Genomic DNA, 23,798 nt, shown 5'->3' on the forward strand with positions numbered 1-23,798 from the left:
ACTATTTATTACCCAAACATTCAGCCAAATGAGCAGCATCTGTTCCCTCGATAGGATCACACAATCTGGATATCACAGGATGGACTTGGTTGGCTAAATAATACTTGTTATCTAGAAAAAAATAAATAAATGCCTAGGATGCCTAGTCACAATATAAAATTACCAAAAATAAAGAGAAGCACTAATTAGTCCTTCCAAAAGAGGGATACTGTGAAAGTACTTTAATTCGTGAATACAAATTTTCATGGATTAGGAAAGATACTCAAGTTTGTGGATTTGAGGTTTTACTGTATACATTAAAATTGGAATCTCCTATTTGTTTGGTCGTCTGAATATAGCTGAAATATTGCTGCTCGGACGTTAAACCCCAACAAACAAACAAAACAAACCTATTTGTTTGGAACCAAATTTCGTGCTTTGGCTCACCCATGAAAAACACATAATTGGTACCTCACAAACAATAGTACTTTCACAGTAAATGTTTACATCACTGTTATTAATCACAGGCTGGATCATTTACTTTTCAAAAGCCCTTATTATTTTTAATTCAATTTTTTAAAAGACATGATATTATAAAGTCAACAAAAAAAGGCAGAAGTTGACAAGACTCGAAGTTAACAGATGATTACAAATAAAAAGCAAATGATAAGATCCAAATTTAAAAAAAAGCAAAATTCAGTTTTAAGGAGGTAGACCTAAGGTATGGGACACAACTCTAAAAAATCATTGGAACGTTAGCATTGAGCATTTCACATCAAAATTATGTAAGCACCTAATTAACTTGGATTGATTTTATTCTGCTTCAAATGAAAGCTTGAAGGGCTTTGGTAAAATTGAATATGATACAAACATATCAATGATTTTAGAGTTGTGTCCCTTACCCTAAGTCTACCTCCTTAAAGCAGAAAAATCAAGTTTGCTTTAAGCATTTATGGTTTGATGGATCAGAATGAGACAAAGAAAGGACAACTGCTTCATAGTTTGTAATAATAAAAGATTTCTTTTTCATCGCAAGATTTCTGTTTTACATGTAGAAAACAGAAAAAGCAGACTAAATTCATTGCAGAGAGCAATAACTTTCAAAACTTTCATCTTAAATTAGGAGAGAATAAGAAGCAGCCATACCAATCTTCAAAGTTTCACTCTTGGCAAGTTCCTCAGGGTGATAAGCTCTCTGTGATGCTGGTAGAGTTGAACCATCCTACAAAAGATAAATATTGTCAAATGAAACTAGAAAAGATAAAAAAAGTTTTGGCAAGTTTTCAAAATACCTTTTTATATTAATTAAATGGAAATTCATGATTGTCTAGACCATAGGTGAGTAGTCAGACTATACTGGTATTTAAAAAAGAATATCTCAATGTGGTAAAAATACCAATATGGTCTGGAAATTTATCAAATGTTATCTAATCACACATTTGTTTATATTTCTTGTAATTGTTATATCATTTAAGAAATCTCTATTTTTTTATTGATTGGTTGACTGTTGTATAACATCCTTTACAAAATAACATGGTTTATAGAAAGTGAAATTTCGTCTTTAAATAAATACTCAATTAAAATCCAAATATGAAGAATTGGTTCATAATCAAAATTGTTTGGGTTACTTTAACCTAAGTTAAATATAGAATGTGAAATTTCATATAACCCTTAAAAATATACTCAATAAAAATCCAAATATGAAGAATTGGTTCATAATCATAATTGTTTGGGTTACTTTAATCTAATCTAAATATAGAAAGTGAAATTTCATATAATCCTTAAATATACACTCAATTAAAATCCAAATATGAAGAATTGGTTCATAATCAAAATTGTTTGGGATACTTTAATTCAAGTTGCTGAAAGTTGAAGGCATCATAGTCCCTAACAGGATAAACATTTGCTCAAAGAGAACCAAATAGTCAGAAAGCTTGTTGCAAGTTAAATCAAAATTATGTCAGGATATCAAATTATTACTGATTAATAAGAACTGTTACCTCACAAACAACATATGCCACAGTATCACCAGCCTTCATCTTCTTACCACCTTTACTGTTATACCTCAGAGCTACCTGGACATGTGGCAGACTCTTCTTGTCAGGATAATCCTCTGGATTCTTTGTTAATTGCTGTAAATATATATAAAGGTACAGTGATGAAGTTAAAACTGAAATAGGTTATTCTCAATGCATGGAATGCTCACGGCAAACAATCTTTACTATACAATGTAGACTCATATGAAATTCAAATGATATGCAATTGACCAGATTCAGCAGGGATTGTGCTATGACCAACATGTGAGATGAACAATCTGACTGTGTCTGTAGCCTACAAATTTTATGGTTATAATAAATTGCTGTTTTGAATTCTTCCTGACATTTACCTTGGTAATGTAAAAAAGTTCTATAGGTATTTCTCCATTCTTGACTTTTTCACCAACTTCCATTAATTTGCTGTGAATTGTCTCTACAATAAGCTCTCTATTTTCTCCAGACAAAATCTGGCCAACTACAAATCTACAAATAAATATTTCAAAATCTTAGAACTATCACTTTGCATTTCTATCAAATATAGCAGAATAACATTTCATCATAAAACACACATAAATTGAGACATGTATTCCATATGCTTACATGCATTCTTTTACTGAAATTTTTGCCTGTAGCTTTGATCGATACAATGGACCACTCAAAACTTCCAGAATACACATGGGATACTCCACTTAAAATAAAGCGGTTCCAATTGGGATAAATTTTTCCACTAACCTCTCAACTTGGAGGTTATTCCTTAATATAACACCAAAGTAATCCTTGAAACTTGGTTAACTTTAATGAATTCTCTCCAGCTGATAATGTATTTGATTTTTTTTCCCTTATTTTTGGTCAAGCCTTCCAAAGATTATGAAGTTCTGAGTAATAAATGAAAGTAATCTTCTTGCCATACATTCGAGTATTAGCTGGTATTAAGCGTCTGTCTGGTGCTACTTTTTTGTCAGACTTAGGTCAAAGTTCATTAAGAATATTTTGCGAACTGAAATCTCAAATTAAAATCTCAATCATTTTTGCTAGTATAATTTTCTTTTTACAAAGTATGTAGGTAAAATATAACCGTTTGGGTGAAATTCCTGCTGTAGAAGACTCACATTCACTTCTGTTCTGGAAACGTTCAATAATATCAAGGTCAACTGAGGTCAACAGACTAAAGATCAGAAGACATTGCAATTAGAGCCAAGGTAACAGAAACACAATTCAAGTAAATAAAAGAGTTTTTAAAACATAAATATATCATAAAAGCACTACAGATATTTTTTATGTTTTGAGACGTATTTCCACATAAATATTACTATTCTAATAGCTTTCAAATCTGTTTTTCTTTCTTCATCTAGTATAAACCGTAGACCAGTTTCCACCAGATAGGCATATGTGAAAGTTGTCTACAGCTAGTAATTTTATTATGTCCAAAAACTTACTGTCCAGCTTCTTTAGCCAAATCACACCAGTCTCTCCTGACTATATCTAAACCTTTCAGTTCTTTCTCTTCATTCAGAGAGCCATCAGGAGCTTTCTTTATACTGAGAGCAGCATACTTCTTTTTCTTCAGTAGTAACATCGACTTGAAAACATAGTCAATGTCAATTTCTAACAGTCTGTACAATTTATTGATCTCTGCTTTCACCTACAAGACAGGAAAACAAGATTTTTTTTGGTTGACAATTTGATAGTCATTTCAAATGAACAAAAAAAAAGGGCAGATGAATAAGCCTTTTTGAATGAAAAAAGATAGGAGATAATAGATTATCTATCCAAATAGGGTACAATTTTTAAGTCAAACAAAAGACTGAGTGTTCAAATATGGCAAGCTTCTTATTGTTTGGCAATTCCTTTAAAATTCTATGTATAAAAATCTGGCCTGAGCATAAAAAAACTTCTGTCTGAGAACATCCTTCATTTCCCCAGTAATTTCAAGGCCTTCAAATTAAAAAAGTAAAATACAGTCGACTCCACTTAATCGCATATCGCTTTATTGCATATTTCGGTTATTAGCATAATTTTCTCCTGCACAAAACCATTTCCTATTATTCTATTAGGGAAAAAATCGCTTATTTGCATAGGCCTTGGAGGTGCATTTCGGTTTATTGCATAGAGAATTTTGCCTCGCCCAGGTAAAGACAGGATTTCCCAAATTCTATTTTAAGCCTTCGGGTCATAAATATGTCGATCATATTTATTGTTGTAAAAACTAGATTATCATCAATCAGGAGGTGGTAATAATGGATTAAAAAATCATGGACATAAAAGACAATATAAATGATTTCTAATTACATTAAAATAAACAAGCACCTAGGTGAACAATGACTTCTGACGACATGCCGAACATCACCTTATGATGCGGCTTGAGGTTCGGCTTGGGGTATTTTTTGTCCCTATTTAAATTCTTCCGACTACAAATGATTATCAATGTAAATTTAATTTTCTTTAATGAGCTGAACAGTTTTGAGTGAGCTTGGGTTACTAAGCATAAATATCATACGAAAATTAAAAGTCATTCATTCAGTACAATGTCTAATGAAATTCAACTACCCTAAGGTGCCCCATACTATCCACTCTTCATAGGAATATATCGAGGTCAATGACGCGTATAATACACAACTATCAGTGTACAATGAACAGAGGAATAAAAACACACAGACCATTTCAAAAGCCCAAAAACTGCAAACATTGATGATTATTACACTGAATCCTGCCTGAAATATGAAATATGGGATTTGCTTTCGTAGAAAGTTCAGGAAATTACTTGACTATTTATAGATGAGAAACACGTGGTTTTACTTATAAATACACACAGCGTAAAGAAGGTCAATAAACAAGACAAACACAATATATATTATTATTTATTGATAAAAGAACAATACAATGAGAAGGTCTATAACAATTAAATACCAGATCAGAAATGTTGAACAGTAATATCCCTGGTTGATCCACAGTATCGTCGTCTTACCTGAACTCGCACTTCCGGTAAAATCGTAATTTCTGTTATAAGAATAGCCTGGTTATTTGCATAATTTTTACTGGCAAATAGGCTATGCAATTAAGCGGAATCTACTGTATAATTAAAAGTATTTTTGTGATACCAGACCTGTTGTAAGATACAGACTCTGTTAATGTACTACAACACAGAAATCAGTAAGCATATTAAATGCAAACCCACATCAGCATTATAGATTTAATCTTTCTTCTTATGTTACACATTTGCCAATCAAATTTAACATACATGCCTTTGAAGAAGGTTGATTGTAATTGTAAATAACAAGTCAAGAAAAGCATGGTTACTTTTCATTTAAACAATAAGAGTAAAGAAAACTATTGCATGCCAATCTTTGACTTATTATCTTGACTATTCATAGGGTTATAGATTTTCCTGAGGACTAAGTATGAACCAATGCTTTAAAACTCCCTTGAAGAGGGTTGATATACAAATGTTAACAAGGGTATTACAAAATAATAGATGGAAGGTTTTATTATTGTATCCACTTTACATCTCCATTGGCAAGATGTATTAAATCAAAGTTTGTTCTTGCCTTATAAAAATGTATGTCTCCCAACACCATTCAAAAGTTCAAAGGGGTGTAACTCCTACATAATTCAAAGGACTATAAATTACTAGTAATATGCTAAATATCATGTTGTAACTACCTACAAAGTTTCATAAAATTTGGAGCAGTAGTTTCTGATAAACAGACAGAGACAAACAGGTAAAAAACAATAGATCTTCTGACCTAAGTAGGTGGAAGACATTATAATACTTATTACTGTTACTATTTCAATATATAACTTACACGATTTCCAATTTTAAAAACTTGCTCATATTCTGTACAATTTGTGTTGATCATAATAGAATCTGTGTCTCCATATATAACATCCAAATTCATCTAAAAAAAATACAAATAATCTTACTATACAAATTGTACAACAAAAAATAATGTTACTCTTGTTTTGAACCATTTAAAAGTTTTGAAGATAAGCAATTATTACCCAGTACATAAAAATAATTGGACAATTAAGAAACAAATCATGGAAACATAAATAATGACAGAAAAGGTACAAAAATCATAAAATTGAGTTTCCGTGATTATTTTGATTCTAAAAAGAACTAGTTCCTTCATTTTTTGAAATAGACACAGCCTATGTGTTGCCCGAAATGTTGGTCATGTGTGTATCACCTTTTTTACCATGGGTATGGTCTAAAAAGTTGTTTTTGTTTTTTTGTTTTTTTTTTTTTAAAGTTACACATAAAAGGTAGGGAGAATTAAAAGCCCATCACATAAATTTTCTCAAATTCCTCCAACTTCAACAATTAAATGCCAATTTTTTAAAGCATTCTCCAAAATTTAGTGCAGAAATACCATCAAAACTTCAGTATCTGGATCCATATGTTAAAATGTAAGAAGCTAAATGTATCATCCTTTTTTGTTCAATAATGTTTCTCATTTAACTGAATGTTAATATTGATTGTGACTAATATCCAAAGTAATGGGTGACTACACCTTGGTTAACTTACAGCTTGAACTGTGTCTTTAGTTTTCATTAAAATCTGAAAGAAACAATTATTATAGCACAAGTATGTTTTTGTACAGAATAGAATTCAGCGCAGCATGCTGCAATATTGTCTAACAAATCACAATTTTCATTTCTGATGAAAGCACTTGAATTCAACATCATGCAATAATTTCTTTGCTTTTTATGTAAACAACAAAAAAACACAGTCATAGCAAGGCACACTCTTCTCAAAGAATTTTACTCTTTGACCTTGATCTCTGACCTTAAAAAAAAGAAAGCTTTTGATATTCATTTGGGCCACATATAAGCCAAGTTAAGTAGGTTTCTAATGAAGTAGGTTGACTAGGTGTCATAGACAAACAGAAGGTAAGATGAACAGCAGTGTTAACATAGATGTATTTCTTCGCACTTTACTGGCAAAGGAATAACGCATAACAGCGATTTAAGTATATAATTTAAGAGGAGTTCGCCTTCTTGTGATTGAATTACCAGTAACTGAACAACTTACTTCAGTACTCAACTGAATAATTGAAAGGAAATTAAACTTTCTATAATAGGAATATGCATTTGAATCTGTTTGATAGAAAGCTCAAATCTCCTTCTAAATTACCTAGAGCAGTTATCAGGTAATGGTCATTCAACCTAGGGTAGAACTCTATTCCCTGAATAGATCTGTTTTACTTGCTATAAAAAATATACTACTTTACCTCTCTTCCTTTTCCAGTGATCAAAGCTGCTAAAGGTTTGGCATAGAATCTAGAGAAAGTAAATCCTAAACATCCATACATACTGTTAGCTGTTAACTTCAAAGCCTTCTGTCTGATGTCATACTGAAAGTTGAATTCAAAGAGTCCTGCTTAAAACTGTATTTTAATTAAAGTTTGTTTCTGCCATCCAAAAGCTATATCTTCCCCTGTTCTAAAGTTCATAGGGATAAAACTCCCACAAAATTCAGTTTAACATAAATCCTGGTAATATGTATACTAAATATCATGTCCTAACTACCCACGAAGTTCATGAAATTCAGTGGAGTAGTTTTTGAGGAGTTGCACTTACAATAGTAATGAATAGACAGAAAGAAAGGGCAAAAACAAAATTTCGTCCAACCTTTGTAGGGAAGACATAAATTGATGAACAGAGTATCAATGATATCAAAAAGTACCCTTTTCAACATTTCTTTTAAGTGTGTCAGAACAATACATTCAAGTTTTTTATGACTGAATCAACCAATACCTGAATGTACTGGTCAGGATTGATATCTCCTTTCATTAACTGTTTGACTTGCCGCCGACTCTCAACAAGTTTACGTATTTCTGTAGGTAGGATTCCTGGTTCCAGCCCAGAATCTGGTACCTCTATCAACATCTCTTCTCCATCATCTGCCTGTGATAAACAAGTTAAAAAAAATGTTACCATTTTTTTTCTTTCATATCTTCAAAAATTGTTGAAACTAGGAACAAACATGAAATAGTATGCGATGTTGTGCTAAGCATACTAATACAGTAAGTTTACATCAAAGAAAGAGCATACAACACAGGCCACATCTATTTAAAGCCACACACCAAATTTGAAATCAATCCATCTTTTGGGAGTAAAGATTTTTGCAATGAAAATTTTCTCTATCTTTTCATATTCTGTAAAATGACTAGGTCCCACAAAACAGGAAGTTGATATTCGACAGCACCAAAAGTTGCTTACTTCATATGCCCCATATATAAAAAATATGGGAGATGAGATAATTGCAACAAAATTATGATGGACAAAGTGATTCCAATATATTGCCCAGTTGTTGAGTAAGATTGTAATTTTGAAAATTACTGTAATTAAAACATTCATCACTAATATTTACCTTAAGTGTTTTTAAAAAAAATTGAATGTACAATTTTTAAAATATTTTTTGCACAAGGATTTGCTTCATATAAAGTAAGACAGGTGATCACATACCTTGGAGGTGAAAGGTGATGGAGCAAATTTTGAAATCTAACACCAAACCAGTATTCAACACTTCTAGGTCAAAACCATAAATGTTATACATGATTCTAGGATACCAACAAAAAAAAAAAGAGAGAAATTGACGAAATTGGAGTAAACATACTGAAAAAAGAGAAACAAAAGTAAATTCCAGATTTGAAAAAAGCAGAAATCCATTTTACCATGGAAGAAAATCTTGTTTGATGCTAACAGTATTTTCTATCCAAATTGGTCAACTTACCCCTGTTTTATTTACAGAATCTCTGTTGACAGTGGTAAAACAAATGTTATATTCCTGTATAATTGATGGATACAAACTGTTGAAGTCTAACAGCAGTATGAACTTATCATAAAACCCTAAAATAGATGAGATCAAAGTTGATAAACAATACAAATACCAATTTATGTAAAAGCAAGCAAATATTTTAGGTGACTCACAGTACAGTTTGTTCAAACCTTGTTTTTTTCAGACCAAGAAATAGAATCATTATATCTTAATGGGTGTTTGATGTATTATTGTGAAAGTAATATTGTTCATGAGGTACCAATTTTCCTGGTTTTCATGGTTGAGCCAAACCATGAAATTTGGTTTCGAACGAAATGGAGATTGCATTGAAGTGTTTACTGAAAACCTCATCACCACGAATTCAAGAACCCACAAACTTATGTATCTTCCCTAATCCACTAAATTGGGATCCACAAATTAAAGTTCTTTCACAGTAATTACTTCCTGAATTTTTTTTATGTAAAACATTTCTAGATTGTACATGCAGGTACCTTGTTTTCTTACTAACCTTAAATTGGTCATTCATGCATGAACATGTAGAGCATTGGTTATCATAACTTTTTCTTATTACCATAATTATCTGCACCTGTCTTTTTTGCCAATTGAGAGGAGACTATTCAATTAATGAGCAATTTTTTTCAAAAAGTTAATTTCAAGAGTACAAAACTAATGGATTATTAGGTCGCTCTCACCTCAAGAGCCCTTACTTAATATTCTTAAACCTAACCTCACTGACTGTTGAAATCAGATAACCAATCAGTATAAATAAATCCATTCAGGTAAAAAAAAAATATGACTGTTTCCTGCTACCACATCTACCCTAAACATTTTATGGCCATTTTTGGTCAAGCACTGTTAGTCTAGATTGTTTCCAAATTAACTCAATGTAAAATATATTTGAGAAAAGAAATAATTTCCCTACCAACCTTCCCTAATATTTTCTCAACCAACCTTTCTTAGGCTCTAACACCAATCCACCAGCATATGCAGGTTTTCTTCTCCCCTGAGTTTTCTGTGATTTTGTACCATCAATTTCTTCATCATCATGTGCTTCATGCTAAAATACAAATTAACTACTTTTATCAACTCCATATTAAAAATTTAACAATTTTTAAAATGACTTAAAAATGTACTTTGCTATGTAGTTTCATTTTACATTTCAACCACTCGCTAATATTGAACCTTACCACAGGTTGTCTTTTCTTGTATTCTTTGTCAGGAACAATAAAATTCTTCTCTGTAAAGGCATGCAGTAAAAGGTATTCATTTCTCTCAGATCTTCCTCCCATTAAAGTTCTCGTCTAAAATGAAATGAGAAAATGGGTACTTAAATAACGTTGTAACTATACAACATGCTTAAATATTAAGTCATTAAAAATTATTAAATGTGAATAATTCAAGGACTATTTCAGGAAAAAATGTATAGGGGGGGGGGGGGGGGGTTGACAGCATCTTTTAAAAATAGTATGGATGGGGGTACTTCTAGTTTTAATTCTATGGGTGGTGAGGTGTAAAAAATGTGCTGTCCAACCCTTCCATACACTTTTTCCTGGAACAGCCAAAAGATAAAACAGATGAAAACTTAAGCTTAAAGAAAAATTGTAGTTTATTGTTGTGCGGAGAGGATGTAATGTAACCGCTAGCCTTATAAGCATGGTCAAAGGTATATATTCACATTCAAGTGCATACATAAGCATTAACACAACTTGCATGACCTGTATGTAGATGAAAATACTAACCATAACATTCCCACAAATATTAGTTATCTGTAAGGCCAGAGGTAGAACATTCAACTCATACATAATTTTCAAAATGAATGTAGAATCCATCAAGTTTAGCTCAATCAAATGAAATAAATGCTGAGAAGACCTGAAATTATAAAGTCATTCTTAGTTTTGTCTATGTGGTAAAACATTTGATTAATTTTATTATCATAACAGTTAGAAAACAACACTGTAAGCAAGTTTTATGAATTATCTAACTATTTTATTAATTTGCAGTTTCAAAGTGTATTTAAATATGCCCATGAAAAATGGAATACAGTAAAATATATGGGTAAAACTGACTGGAAGAGGCTCAAATTCTTCTTCTAACTCCAGAAAATACTGTTAACTTATTCTTTGTGGTGTACTAATTTTCGCAAATTGGCAGTAACATGTAAGAAACTTACAAGTACATGTTTTTGATTTCATCATAGTCAACTTCTTTTCTTTTTGCATGCAGTATCTGATGAGTCAGCTCTGTGAGATCGTAACTCTTACATCTGAGAAGTTCCCTTGCAGAAATCATAACATCACAGACTAATCGACCACAGGTAGACGTCTTGTCTGTATAGCCACCTTTATTTCCTGGGTGGCCCTGTAAAGATAACTTACATGATTAAACTGTTTAAATGAGAGAAAACGTCAAATATTCTCATAACAATCTTTGGAGAGATTGGTTGAATTCTGACCTACATTGGCAAAGCATTCATACCTACTAACAACATGATATCAAGTGGACCATGCACTCAAATTAAATTGACAATATATCAAATTTTTCACTGTTGATTATTGGAATAAATTTCTTCAATGAAATTAAGTGTATTGAAAAAAGTCTGAAAAGTATTCCTATTCAATTCATATGTAGCAATTTTAGGCCATCATCAAAAATTTCCAAGATTCTCATCCAACATTTTTTTTTAAATTAGGGGAAGGTGAGTAAATTTTTTTTTATCAATTTAAGTGAAAAATGCTAACAATTTGAAAGAAATTTACCAAATCTGGGTAAAATATCAAAATAAAATATTTTGGGAAGGGTGAAAAAATTTGGTCAGATGAGAATCTAGGATATTTTTTTTGGCCTTAGGTATCACAGATATACATTTTTGAAGGTAGTCATATAAACAGTGTACTTACAGACAATTTTGGCATCTTTGTTCTTTTCAACCTGCCTATTTTTGACCAATGAGGTATTTTATTTGTATTTATTCTGTGTAACAGCACATCTAAATCAAAACCATAAATATCATGTCCCTGAAAAGGAAAGAAGTGATACTTGCTATAAAATTCAGTGCTAGAAATTTCTATCAAATGTGAATTATGCAGCTGAGTGTAAGTTTTACACAAAATATTGAAACTATTACTAGGGAACTTCTATAGATGTCCACACCAACATCATAAAATCATCACTAAGAACATCAATAGCCCAAAATAGTTCCTAGGGAAGTGATATATTTTAGAAATGATGTATGCAGTTGAAAAGTAATTGTGAACATAGATGTAGAGCATGCATTAAAGGAAGTTTCTCATATTCTTGCTGGTAGAGTCATCTGTGATATACCAATATAGCTGTGCATTACATCAAGTTTTTTTTTTTGTAGCACTAGCTCTGTCCATCATAGTCAAATCCTAAAATCATAAGAGTATACAAACCACAATGACATCAGGATCAAATTTATGTATCTTTGCTAACAAGAAGCCAAGTAATGGTCTTTCAGTAGGGAACTGTTCAATCTTCATATTCATCTGTAAAGAAGAACAGAAACATGAATATAACACACAGAGGTAAGGAAGGCATGAGGCCATAAGCAATTTGCCCTTTTTAGCTGAAAATTGCCCAATCATCTAATATAAAATTATAAGGTTTCTTAACAGTCAGCTAACTTAACATTATGTTCCACTATGTTATATTAGCTATAAATGTAAAGTCATGGGTGCTAACTTAGTCTTAACTGTATAATTTTTGTGGTTTGCTAATACAAGTATTGAATGTTAGCAATCTCTTGTTTCCTCTTAAGAGACATATCATCTAAACTGAGCACTTTTTTAAAAAAAAAGATCAATATCAATGTCCGAAATAGGGTGTGATGTCTGTACAGACTTTGCGGACTTATGTTACCAGTGTTCATTCCAGTTGCAGTAAAACAGGAGGTCATTTTCAGAATAAAGGGGGCCAATATGGCAGTACGACAAAGGGTCATTATTACATAACAGGAGAGATTCAACCAACAACTATGTTAACCTCAGGTTTGTATACACTTTATAGTTTCATTTTAGGTGAGACGTAACAGAGGTACATACACTTCAAATGAATAAAAAAAAATACTAGTCCATGTCATTTTTTATTATGGCACTGTGTTGATTCAAATTGTAATTCAATTTGATGTTACAGTTCTACTTAAAATCTTTCTGTTATTATCGGGATCATATCCAACCCAACCCAAACTCATGGACAATGAAGTTTCACTGTTCCATCTTCACTCAGCTCATCTGAAATTTACTGGGTCCCGTCATCAGGATCAGGGGAAACGATTGTGTCCTCTGCACACCGCCTGCAGTTTCCCTATATCGTTTTTGATCCGAAACAGTTTTCTTATGTTAACTATGAAACCGTAAAGGTCATTGGCGCTTTCAAATGACAGTTCGGAATGAACACTAGTTACATTTGTCTATGGCTTCCTAATGTGCATAACGAAATGACCTACCTACAATAGCCTTGGCCCAAAAGTCCACTATTCCAAAATCAAAGATGAAACTGTTCATGGAAAAGACTACACTTTGCTAATTACTTTGACAAACTACACAATATTTGTAAAAAAAACAAAATTGCTTTTTAGTTTTATTAAGATACTTACTTCTTTCTGCGCTTTCTCCCTGAAGTCATATGGGAATATACAGTCATTTGGTTTAGTTATTGCTGAAAATAAAAGAAATTTTTTGAAGCAATTATCAAGAAAACTATCAAAGATTTTCTCCCAATTAATCTCTTTGCTAATTGTTTGGTGAAATGATAGAGATAGACTCATCTGATTACATTTTCAAAGTACTCTACACTTTAAATTGAGAAAAAAAATGAGATTAAGCATTTCTTCATTTGCAGTGCTAGATCTCATTTGCAAAGGAACTACTAAGAGATAGAACAAGTAACCGGTTTTCACTTTAAGAATATACACATTTTGTAAGATTTCTTTTTCAGTTTACAATAATAAAAAATCTAAATAACAATATTATTATTACATTGTGGCAATGATATGTCAAGATAATAATATAAATAATTTTTGTTTGTCCCTTCTGAGCTTCCATACTGAAGAGCCTGAAATGCTCAGTCGAGGAAATAGAAACCAGGTGACCCTAAGGAGGTAGACCTAGGGTAAGGGACACAATTCTTGAAATCAGTGATATGTTTATATCATGCTTAACTTTATCAAAGCCTATCAAGCTTTCATTTGAAACAGAATGAAATTAGTCCAAGTTACTTTAATGCTAACATGAGATTGATGTAAAATGCTGAATACAAATGTTCCAATGACTTGTAAGAGTTGTGTCCCTTACACTAGGTCCTTACGTGATCAAGCAAAACAAAATACTTATTTGTTGTTATAGTATAGTAATTCCATAAAAGCAGGAATTTAACATCAAATATTCACCAAAATCACAACACATGCCCCATATAAATATAAAGCTACATACCAAATTAAAAAATCAATTCACGAATTTTGAGTTGAGCTAATTTTGACAAAATCTGGAAAGATGGAATGATAGACAGACAAAGGGGTGCAAAAGGTGATTCCAACATACCATACACTCATTGAATTATCTATTTCAATGTAAGAAAATAATAAGGATTTTTAACTACATCATAATATTGAGAGAAAAAAAAAAAAAAAAAAATTCTTTGTTCACAAAAACGTACCACAAAAATGATTCTGAAATGGTATTTTAGGCGCTGGTTTATCCATAGCAAGAGAATTCTGTATCAAACAGGCGACTCCAATGATCTGAAACATGCATAAATAGCACAATATTTAGACATCCAAGAAATTAAGAATTAAGGAAAGGCAAACCAGATTAAAGACTAATAATTCAATGAATTCAAAGTGCCAACTTCTACAAAAATAAAAACAATGTTTTCAATTTAGTAACAGGACTTAAATTAAATACTTCATAAGTTTCTTTATACTTTAGCGAATTATTTATTGTCATTGTCTCCAAAAGCTTACTAATACAGAGTTATTCCCCTTTCACATATCATTGTGCAATGATACATGTACACTTACCTTTAAAGCAAGCTTTTCAAACTTTCAACACTTGATTATAAAATAAGACTGGCAATACATTTTTTAGATATCAAATCACACTTAGTAGAATACATACCTCATTTTGGTGTGTTTTAGGGTTAGGCAACGTCCTCAAATTTAGAGACATGACAACCAAGGGTGGTGGGGATAGACTAGAATCTGTTATAACAGTAAGATATTCTGGTCTGGTTACAAACACCTATGAAAGATGAAGAATAATAGTGCACAGAACCTTAGCCTGGGGCTAGGGTGCTCTGCCCACAAAGCGACTGGGTTGTGTGCCCCAGGTGGTGGAATGGGGTACCCCTGGTATGCTACATGCTGGGGTTGTCAGGCTATAATACGGAAAACCAGACCGCCAACCATAGTTGTGCACCATGTTGGGAAAGATGCCACGTTCCTCGCACGTTAAAAAAAAACCCTACTGTGGTATTCACCCAGAGTAGGAACCATAGGGATCGGCCACAGGAGGCTAAATTGCCCGACCCTACCCACCTCTCCCTGTTTCCAGTGGCAATCAACATTTCTCGACCCCATTATCCTTGTGTCCCATTCCATTTTTCATTTCATCAACATTTCATGTACATTTTATCATCCACTTCATGTTCATCGCCTGAATATAGCTGAAATATTGCTGCTCGGACTTTAAACCCCAACAAACAAAACAATGAAATTTATACGACTTGAATATTTTTTTAATTTCCCAATATATATTGATGAATCAACTTAATACAGAATATTCATTTTTTTTATGTATTGAGAGAGTAATCAAGGGAACCAAGGTTATAATGGTAATCAAAAGAATGTAATCCAGGGACAAAGACCAGACATACACAAAAGAACATAAAGTAACTAAAATCATACATACAAAGTAACAAAAGCAAATGAGCAACTCAGACTCCACTAAAAACTGGGAGCATGGACCAGGTTCACAGGTAGGATAAGCGTCCTCTGCTTTTCTAGAAACACCCGCCGAGGTGTACCTGGGTCCATGCTTCCAGTTATTACTGGAGTCCGAGTTGCTCATTTACTTTTGTTACTTTGTATGATTTAGGTTGCTTTATATTCTTTGTTGTGTATGTCTGTTTTCCATGTCTGGTCTTTGGCCCTGGATTACATTCTTTTGATTACCGCTATAACCTTGGTTCCCTTGAATACCCTTGCTCATTAAAAGTCAAGTACGGGGTAGACAAACGAGGAAAGGAAAACTATGACCCGTTGAATACATTGAGCAATTGTTCTAAGTGACAACCTTTTAATGCAAGTGTAGATGTGTACTAATAATTTGACCATAAAATACTTGTGGCTCAACTCTTATATAAGAAATTTCAATGTATATTTCCAACGCTTTCTCAAAGAAGTCAAGTTTTAAACTTATTACATGAAAAGATGCACAATATGAATAAGTTACTTCAAAGTTTCCATTGCATACTAACCTCAAGCTTACACCAACTTATCTGAGGGTTTGATATCTCTGAAACAAAGAAAATAAGATCTGTTACATCACAATTTCACAACCTTCAAAAACATTTAAAATTTCAAACAGCAATTAGACAAATTACTAGGCTGGTATACTTTCAAAAGTAATGACTTATGATTAATATTAAATTCAAAGCTAAAAGATTAGAGTAGGTGTGAATATGTGAGAGTATTAACATGTTTTTGAGAAAAAGATACATAAACATTGAGATAAAACCAAAGCTTTCAATATGTTTTTCATTAAACTAATGTTGTAATTTGTTTCGTTACACCTCATAATGACAACTTCAAAAACTTACGCGGACACTTAATATCCAGCCACCCTGGTCCTTTCATCTTGGTTTCTAATATCAACTGTTCTAAACTAAAAGCCATAAGGGATACATTAACTAGCTAAATACACTTAATTCATTTAAAAAAAAAATCCATCTTTTAATTATTTCATCAAGAAAAACTGAGCAGGCAGTGCTCATAAAATCTAAATAGGATATGCGCAATGGAAATATGTATTCAAGATTTTGTAAAAAGTTACATTAAATTCAATATGGTGGTGTTAGAGGAGTTGAAGATAACAGATGGGTTCAATTTTTTCATAAAAAGAAAAGTCTATGTTTCGCTATTAAAAAAAAAGCAAAAACAAAAAACGAAAAAAAAAAACATTCTGATCAAAATCTAAAAGGAGAGGTGCACATCTTAGATATTGAATATTCTGTCAGTGTTTCATTAAATTCTATCTAGTGGTGTAGGAGGAGTAATGGATAAGAGAATGATAGGCTTCTGCTTAATTGAATGAAACAAATGAAAGTATGCATAGAAGGATGGACACCCCATCATTATGTACCCCCACTTTGCAAGCAGGGGGTATAAAAATGCAGAATATACCAGTTATCAGTAGTCTTCAGTGTAATTAGAAAATGGACTGCTAGAATTTCTATATCTGACATTGTATTTTTTTTTGGTGGTGTGGTGGTGGTGGGAGGAATAATCAAACATTTTCAAGACCATAAAATACCTTGACGTGTGAGTACCAAACACATGACTGAAAGTATCTCCCTTCAAATCCGATGGTAAAGCAGGATTGTCAGCCTACAAAAACAATTAATATACAAACTAAATGTTAACCTGAAGTGTAATCAACTTTTCAGAATCTACATTTCAATATAAAATATTCTTAATCAACTTAAATCTATTCAAAAAACTTCTTTGCTGGTAGACAATAAATATAAAATTTATATTGAGTTTCAAATAAAAACCTACAGAGTATCGGATTTCCATATAGTCTGACTCCACTGGAACATCAGTCTTTTCAAAAGCGTACTGCTTTGTTACTTTCTGCAAAAAAGAACATGTTAAAAGTATGATTTTTTTTTTTGTAGATAATTATGATAAAAAAAAGTTTGTTTTTATATCACCTTCACTAGTCAATGCCACTTCATATTTCAAAGTGTATTGTAGACATATTTCAAATGGGACTGTACCATGCCTTTATCTTCAAGTACCATGCTGCCTTCATTCATCAATTATACAAAGGGCCAAAATTTGCCAAATCCAGCTTATATTTTTAGAATAACTGCACTATTTTTTTTACATACTTTTGCAATCATATACTTCTGCAGTGTTGGCACTTATTTATGACACTTAAAACATAAAATGGAAAATGATCTACTGTGAAAGTTCTTTAATTCTTGGATACCAATTTTCATGGATTAGGGAAGAAACACAAGTTCGTGGATTCTTCAATTCGTGATTTTGAGGTTTTCACTATTACATGTCAAGGAAAATCACCAATTCATTGGGAACAAATTTCATGGTTTGGTCTACCAACGAAATACACAAAAATTGGTACCCCATGAACGACAGCACTTTCAGAGTATATCATAGTACAACAAAGATGTATACTAATTTTCATGACATTGTGACCCTACCTTCAAAGAAAATTAGATAGTGTTCATTTTTCACAAATTGGATATTTCATTCAAACAATTTTCACAAGAAGATATTAGAGCAATATTTGTTTTTAATTCATTCAAAAAAGCTATTGTTTCTTCATTGCACAGAATAGTGAATAAACACCAGTTTTAGTGTCAAAGGGAGATAACACCTGATCTATATAGGTCTCACTAACCACTTCCGGGTCAAATGGCCATCCCCCTATGTAGTACCAAAAACACACTGAACCTAGACATATGTATTGTAAGTGCATTATTTGTGTGTATTATGATTAAAAGTAGTCAAAATAAAGCTGAGAATGTGTACTTTAAAATCATATATGTAAATAACTACAAAAGTGTATGAATATTGTTTACATGTGTGAGTAATATGCCTCCATGCTGTCAGTTAGCAGAACAGGTAAAAATGTGGATTTTCAGTATTATTTATTCAAGTAAATTTTGTGAAGAATTTCTACTATCATCGTACCATTAGCATAATGATTTTGGAAGCCTTATTTTCCAAGCTTCGCAACGGTATGCAGCTTTAAGATGTCATTTGTCCTGGGAATTCACAGTGAGACTTTGAAAATTACTTTTTTATCATGTAAAGTAATGGAAACGTTAGAAGTGGTTAGTGAGACCATACTTTACATACTTCAACCAAATTAGAAGCTTTACAGCTAGTTGATATAGACTAGTTCCAATTTAGTGTCAAAGGGAGATTACACCTGATCTGTATACTTTATATACTTCAACCAAATTAGAAGCTTTACAGCTAGTTGATATAGACCAGTTCCAATTTAGTGTCAAAGGGAGATAACATCTGATCTGTATACTTTACAAAGGTCTCACTTACCACTTCCGGGTCAATTAGCCACCCCCTATGTAGTACCAAAAACAAAGTAATTGTAAGTCTATTTATCACGAGTGTTTTATTTAATTCTATTAATAGATATTGCTATCAAATTAAAGCTTAGAGAGTCTATTTTTAGAATATATGCATTATTTTTAACTAGTGCGTATGAATACTACTGACATGACTCGGTAAGTTGTCCCATGCTGCCATTTTTTTGTGAATGAAAACATGTGGTTTTCTGAGTATTTTGTCTTCAAGGTAATTTGGTGAAAAATTATGATCACCTATGATCATACCATTTATACGCCAGTAAGAATATCTTCTTTTTTTTCCAGCTTCGTATTGGTGTGCCACATAAAGGTCCCATTTGTCCTGGGAATCCACAGTGAAACTTCGAAAATGTCAACTTTAACATGTAAAGTAATGGGAACGTCAGAAGTGGTTAGTGAGACCATACTTCAACCAAATTAGAAGCTTTACAGCTAGTTGATATAGACCAGTTCCAATTTCAATACAAATTTAGGTGGGCTACCGAGTAGTTTAAATAGCTCTTTAGGTAGAAATCTGCCCTACATTATAAAGAGAATAGTATTATCCAATTAGAAACAAGTAAATCACTTGTATATAGAGTACAAAGCACCAAAGCACACTGGTGGATGTTGTAATATAGAGGCTAAGGTCATCATAATTGACAGCTATTCAAACTTAAAACACAGTGTCGGAAAGATCACACAGGTGTTCTGAAGTGGTTAAGTAAGACACATTGATATAATGTAGATTTCTACCTAGAGGGATAAGCCTACCTAAATTAGTATTGAAATTGGAACTGGTCTTTTTTTCAGTTAGCTGTATCTAGAACCACCAACCAAAAATAATATGTAGTTCTACCTATAAATGCACACAATGCAATTCTTGCTTCACTGAAGTTTTTTACATTAAACCATGAATAAGGATAAAAATTTTCATTACTTATACAATGTCACAAAGAAATGTCCAATCAAATTAAAAAAATGAGTATCAACTTTATCAAGTACTTTGTGGATTACAATGATTAAAATAATTATTTTCTAAATTACTACAAACCTTGGATTTAAACTTTGGAATCTTATATTTCTCAGCTACTCTTTCATTAAACTCATTGTAAACATCTACTAAACAAACATCAAATCCTGTATCTTCACCCTTTAAATATTTCTGAAAAAAAAAAGAACGTTAACATTTTTCTTATTCTTTTCTATAAAATTTGAAAAAAAATGAAACAATGTCATATGAAAAATTAATACAACAATTTACATGTACTTCCTGTATAAAAGATTAATATGGACAGTCACTAATAATAAAAGATTTAATGTTCTCAGTAATAAAAAGCAGAAATGATTTACAATTAAGGACATTTCAAAATAGATGTATAAACATGGCTTTGTAATTTTTGTTAGAACAAATGTTATATACATTACCTTAAACCTGTCCATGCTTAAAGCTGCATGCAAAGAAATAGTAAATGAGTCTGAAGTATGCTTACAAACTAAAGAATATATTTCCAAGATACACTGTAGAATTGCTAAAGTAAAACCAGAAAAAAACTGTAACTAATGCTCACCAACTTGACACACACCATTCCCCATTTAAGAACAAATACAATGTACCTTCTGACCTTCACATTGAGGTACACATTGGGAACATGTAATGAAGATTCTACGAAAGTTTCATTCAACTCCATTCTGTGATATAGGAGGCATAACAGATGAAAGAGTAATCAAGGGAACCAAAGTTATAGCGGTAATCAAAAGAATGTAATCCAGGGACAAAGACCAGACATAGAAAACAGACATTCACAACAAAGAAAATAAAGTAACTAAAATCATACATATAAAGTAACAAAAGTAAATGAAAAAGATGGGTCCCCCATGTAATGGAAGGAAGGAAAGAAGTACAGGCCATCACTACATACTCCCAATTCCTAGGTGGGGGTATGACACAGTGAAGATTACATACTTCTAACTCAAGTTAAAAAAAAAAGTAATGTCTTTGCCAAAAGGAGAAAAGCTGAAAGGCTGAAAACAACATTCTCCTCAGATTTTTCTTCTCAGCTTGTGTGACTTGCAGTTTGTTTAATCAACTTATGAAACAATGTCATGCTGTTGCTTGTCTCTCTTACAAAAGTGTTTCAGCTGTTTATTTATATAGTTTATCAATAATATCAAGATGGGAAAAATATATATATATATTTCATTAGAATTTCAAAATCATATCATTGAAAACAAAAAGTTGCAGCAAGGTTATTATGATTTACTACATCATAAGAGCAAAAACCACAAAAATTTGACCTCATCAATAAACAAGAAATAGTGGGGATAGTAATCAAATTCCTTCATGGACAAGACTTAAGTACACTTTTGCAACATTAGCTATCATTTGGCAACATAGTAAATTTGCATGCAAGTTCATTATCAGTTGGCCAATTCTGTTATAAAACTAAAGTTTACAGAACATGATCTATTGCCATGGTAACCATCGCCAATAACTATATTGTCAATAGGAAACTTGAAATTCCAAATATATGTAAATGAACAACATCCACATACATGCAAAATCTTCCATATCAAACAGTATTATGTCTATACCAAAATACTTACTGTAGCTCTCGGAAGAACATAAATTCTCCTTTCAATATTTTTCACTGTTACACAACAGCTTACATGGGTCTTTGCTGACTCAATCCATACTTTACCAAAAAGGTAAACCGTGCCTATAAAAAAATTCTAATTTACTGAACCATTTACCAAATCATTTGTAACATTTTTATTACTAAATTTTGCAGTCTCAAATACAGTCAAACTTCACTCGCTCGAACTCGGATGGCTCAAACACCCGGGATTTCTCGAACACAATTCAAAGTACCAAAATTTTCTCTTATATAATCAACATAAATAACCTTGGAACTGAACCCTGAATAATCCCAAAACCTGTCTTAACAACTTCAATTTTTGAACACTCGAACTGACTAGTCAGTCTGTTCGGTAATAAATCGTAGGGAATAACCCTCACTAACTCGAACTGGTTAGCAACTTTGTCATCTTGGGTAATAAAAGGTTTGAAAAACTGAAACCCTATCATTAATCAGTGTCATTTTAGTTAACTACAAGTAAAATTTAAGTCATCACTAATTAGGTAGTTTTGATCTTTAACATAACACTGATTGAAGTTCAAGAATGTTCCTAAGTTGGTATGGTAAAAGCATGAAAGAAAATTGGATGAAAACAAATTCTTGACCAAGGAACTCGAACTCTAAACGTTTTTAAAAGCTAACACAGCATTTTTAATGTCCACAAATCAACATAATCTTCCGAAAGCAAACGAAAAAGATCCACGAACTAACACAACTTTGTAGGAAGTAGGCAATTTCTAATGATAAAGTCAAACTCGGACAGGCACCGAAAAAAAATTGGAAATATACGAACTTCAATTTCTCGAACTCCCAATAACTCGAACACATTTCAATGGTCCCTTGGAGTTCAAGCTACCGAGGTTTGACTGTACATTTAACTACAAAAAACATATATCAGTGCTTTCAAAAGTAAGCAGAAGTGGTGCTCTGGTGATAAATTAAAGTCTCAAATTAGTTGGTTACCTTCCAAACGTGATACATCGATTGAGATTTTCAGTAACAGATTACCTTTAAAATCATTGTTTACTCTTCATGTTAACTTTTAAAAAGCACAAATTTTCTTCTTAAACATCAAAATTTAAGCTACAGATCATAAACCAGGACAATTTTCACCATTTCTACTCTATCAATGCTTTTTCAATGGATTTGTGACAACAAATGATTATTCATAAAAAAGAATGCAAGTAATTTGTATCTGTTGACGTTCAGAAATAGCTACACACATTAAAATGAGAATTTCAATAGTAATGCTAAACTGTATCCGAGTTCTACTGCTATACTTCGAATTTGGTATTGAAGCACATTCTGTATAAGTAGAGACATAGCAATCTACATGTATTTTTGGATTTATGCATCCCTAGAACTTATGAAAGCCTAGCATTGGTCTTAGTTTTCCCTGTAAATTCAGAAGATTATTTATTCCTTTATTTGTACATTTTCCTGTTTATACAGTGCATGCACAATATACTAAATGTATAACTTAGTCTGTTTTCATGTAATATAATATACCTGGATGTGAATACTGGTCCTCATATGCATCCAGCCAATAAAATCTCAGAACCTGGTCACCTGATTCATTTGTAACCAATGGTAACTGTGATGTATCTACTTCAACATCTGTGGTCTTTTCTACTGTAGAGCTACCCATTTCGTCTTTGAATGTTGTCCAACCAGTAGATAAGGCCTCTACAGCACTGAATATAACAAAATGGTTAAATAAAGATTAAAATAAAGAACACGTTGTTGTAGAAATAACAAGTATATGAGTATTTGCAGGGTTCAAAATTACTTTCAGGCTTGAAAGGTCTTTTGAAGGTCCTCAATAAGAGCAATTGTAAATATGGTAGGTCCAGGACCAACCTAAATGATACCTTAAAGGTCCTGCATCGGAAATGGAAGGTCCTAGACCTCTGACCAGTGCTAATTTGAATGCTTTCCAGACATCAATAACCAAAAATTTTATTAGCTTAGTACCATCTACACAAATTTGATTTAAAATAACTAATAAAC

The 23,798-nt window shown here is 32.1% G+C and overlaps 1 protein-coding gene across 2 annotated transcripts in view; it reads right to left on the bottom strand.

Moving 5' to 3' along the window:
- The window catches only part of LOC148626006 (DNA polymerase alpha catalytic subunit-like), a 39,252-nt gene that overhangs the window by 7,426 nt on the left and 8,028 nt on the right, over positions 1-23,798 (bottom strand). For both annotated transcript variants that reach the window (XM_088569536.1, XM_088569537.1), the window contains exons 9-34: positions 23,298-23,482; positions 21,757-21,869; positions 20,204-20,314; positions 17,591-17,665; positions 17,346-17,419; positions 16,633-16,697; positions 16,291-16,328; positions 14,931-15,053; positions 14,470-14,554; positions 13,412-13,473; positions 12,210-12,302; positions 11,694-11,810; positions 10,967-11,154; positions 10,536-10,665; positions 9,984-10,097; positions 9,748-9,853; positions 8,752-8,867; positions 7,773-7,922; positions 7,247-7,369; positions 6,541-6,573; positions 5,819-5,911; positions 3,452-3,657; positions 2,366-2,498; positions 1,980-2,111; positions 1,126-1,201; positions 13-111 (exon numbers count right to left, since the gene is read on the bottom strand). In XM_088569536.1, the coding sequence (XP_088425662.1) occupies positions 13-111; positions 1,126-1,201; positions 1,980-2,111; positions 2,366-2,498; positions 3,452-3,657; positions 5,819-5,911; positions 6,541-6,573; positions 7,247-7,369; positions 7,773-7,922; positions 8,752-8,867; positions 9,748-9,853; positions 9,984-10,097; positions 10,536-10,665; positions 10,967-11,154; positions 11,694-11,810; positions 12,210-12,302; positions 13,412-13,473; positions 14,470-14,554; positions 14,931-15,053; positions 16,291-16,328; positions 16,633-16,697; positions 17,346-17,419; positions 17,591-17,665; positions 20,204-20,314; positions 21,757-21,869; positions 23,298-23,482 (2,840 nt within the window). The remainder of the gene's footprint in view (positions 1-12; positions 112-1,125; positions 1,202-1,979; positions 2,112-2,365; positions 2,499-3,451; positions 3,658-5,818; positions 5,912-6,540; positions 6,574-7,246; positions 7,370-7,772; positions 7,923-8,751; positions 8,868-9,747; positions 9,854-9,983; positions 10,098-10,535; positions 10,666-10,966; positions 11,155-11,693; positions 11,811-12,209; positions 12,303-13,411; positions 13,474-14,469; positions 14,555-14,930; positions 15,054-16,290; positions 16,329-16,632; positions 16,698-17,345; positions 17,420-17,590; positions 17,666-20,203; positions 20,315-21,756; positions 21,870-23,297; positions 23,483-23,798) is intronic.

Source organism: Perna viridis, chromosome 2, assembly GCF_037379345.1.
Source record: "Perna viridis isolate PV_CMFRI_1.1 ecotype Kerala chromosome 2, ASM3737934v1, whole genome shotgun sequence".
Lineage (NCBI taxonomy): Eukaryota > Metazoa > Mollusca > Bivalvia > Mytilida > Mytilidae > Perna > Perna viridis.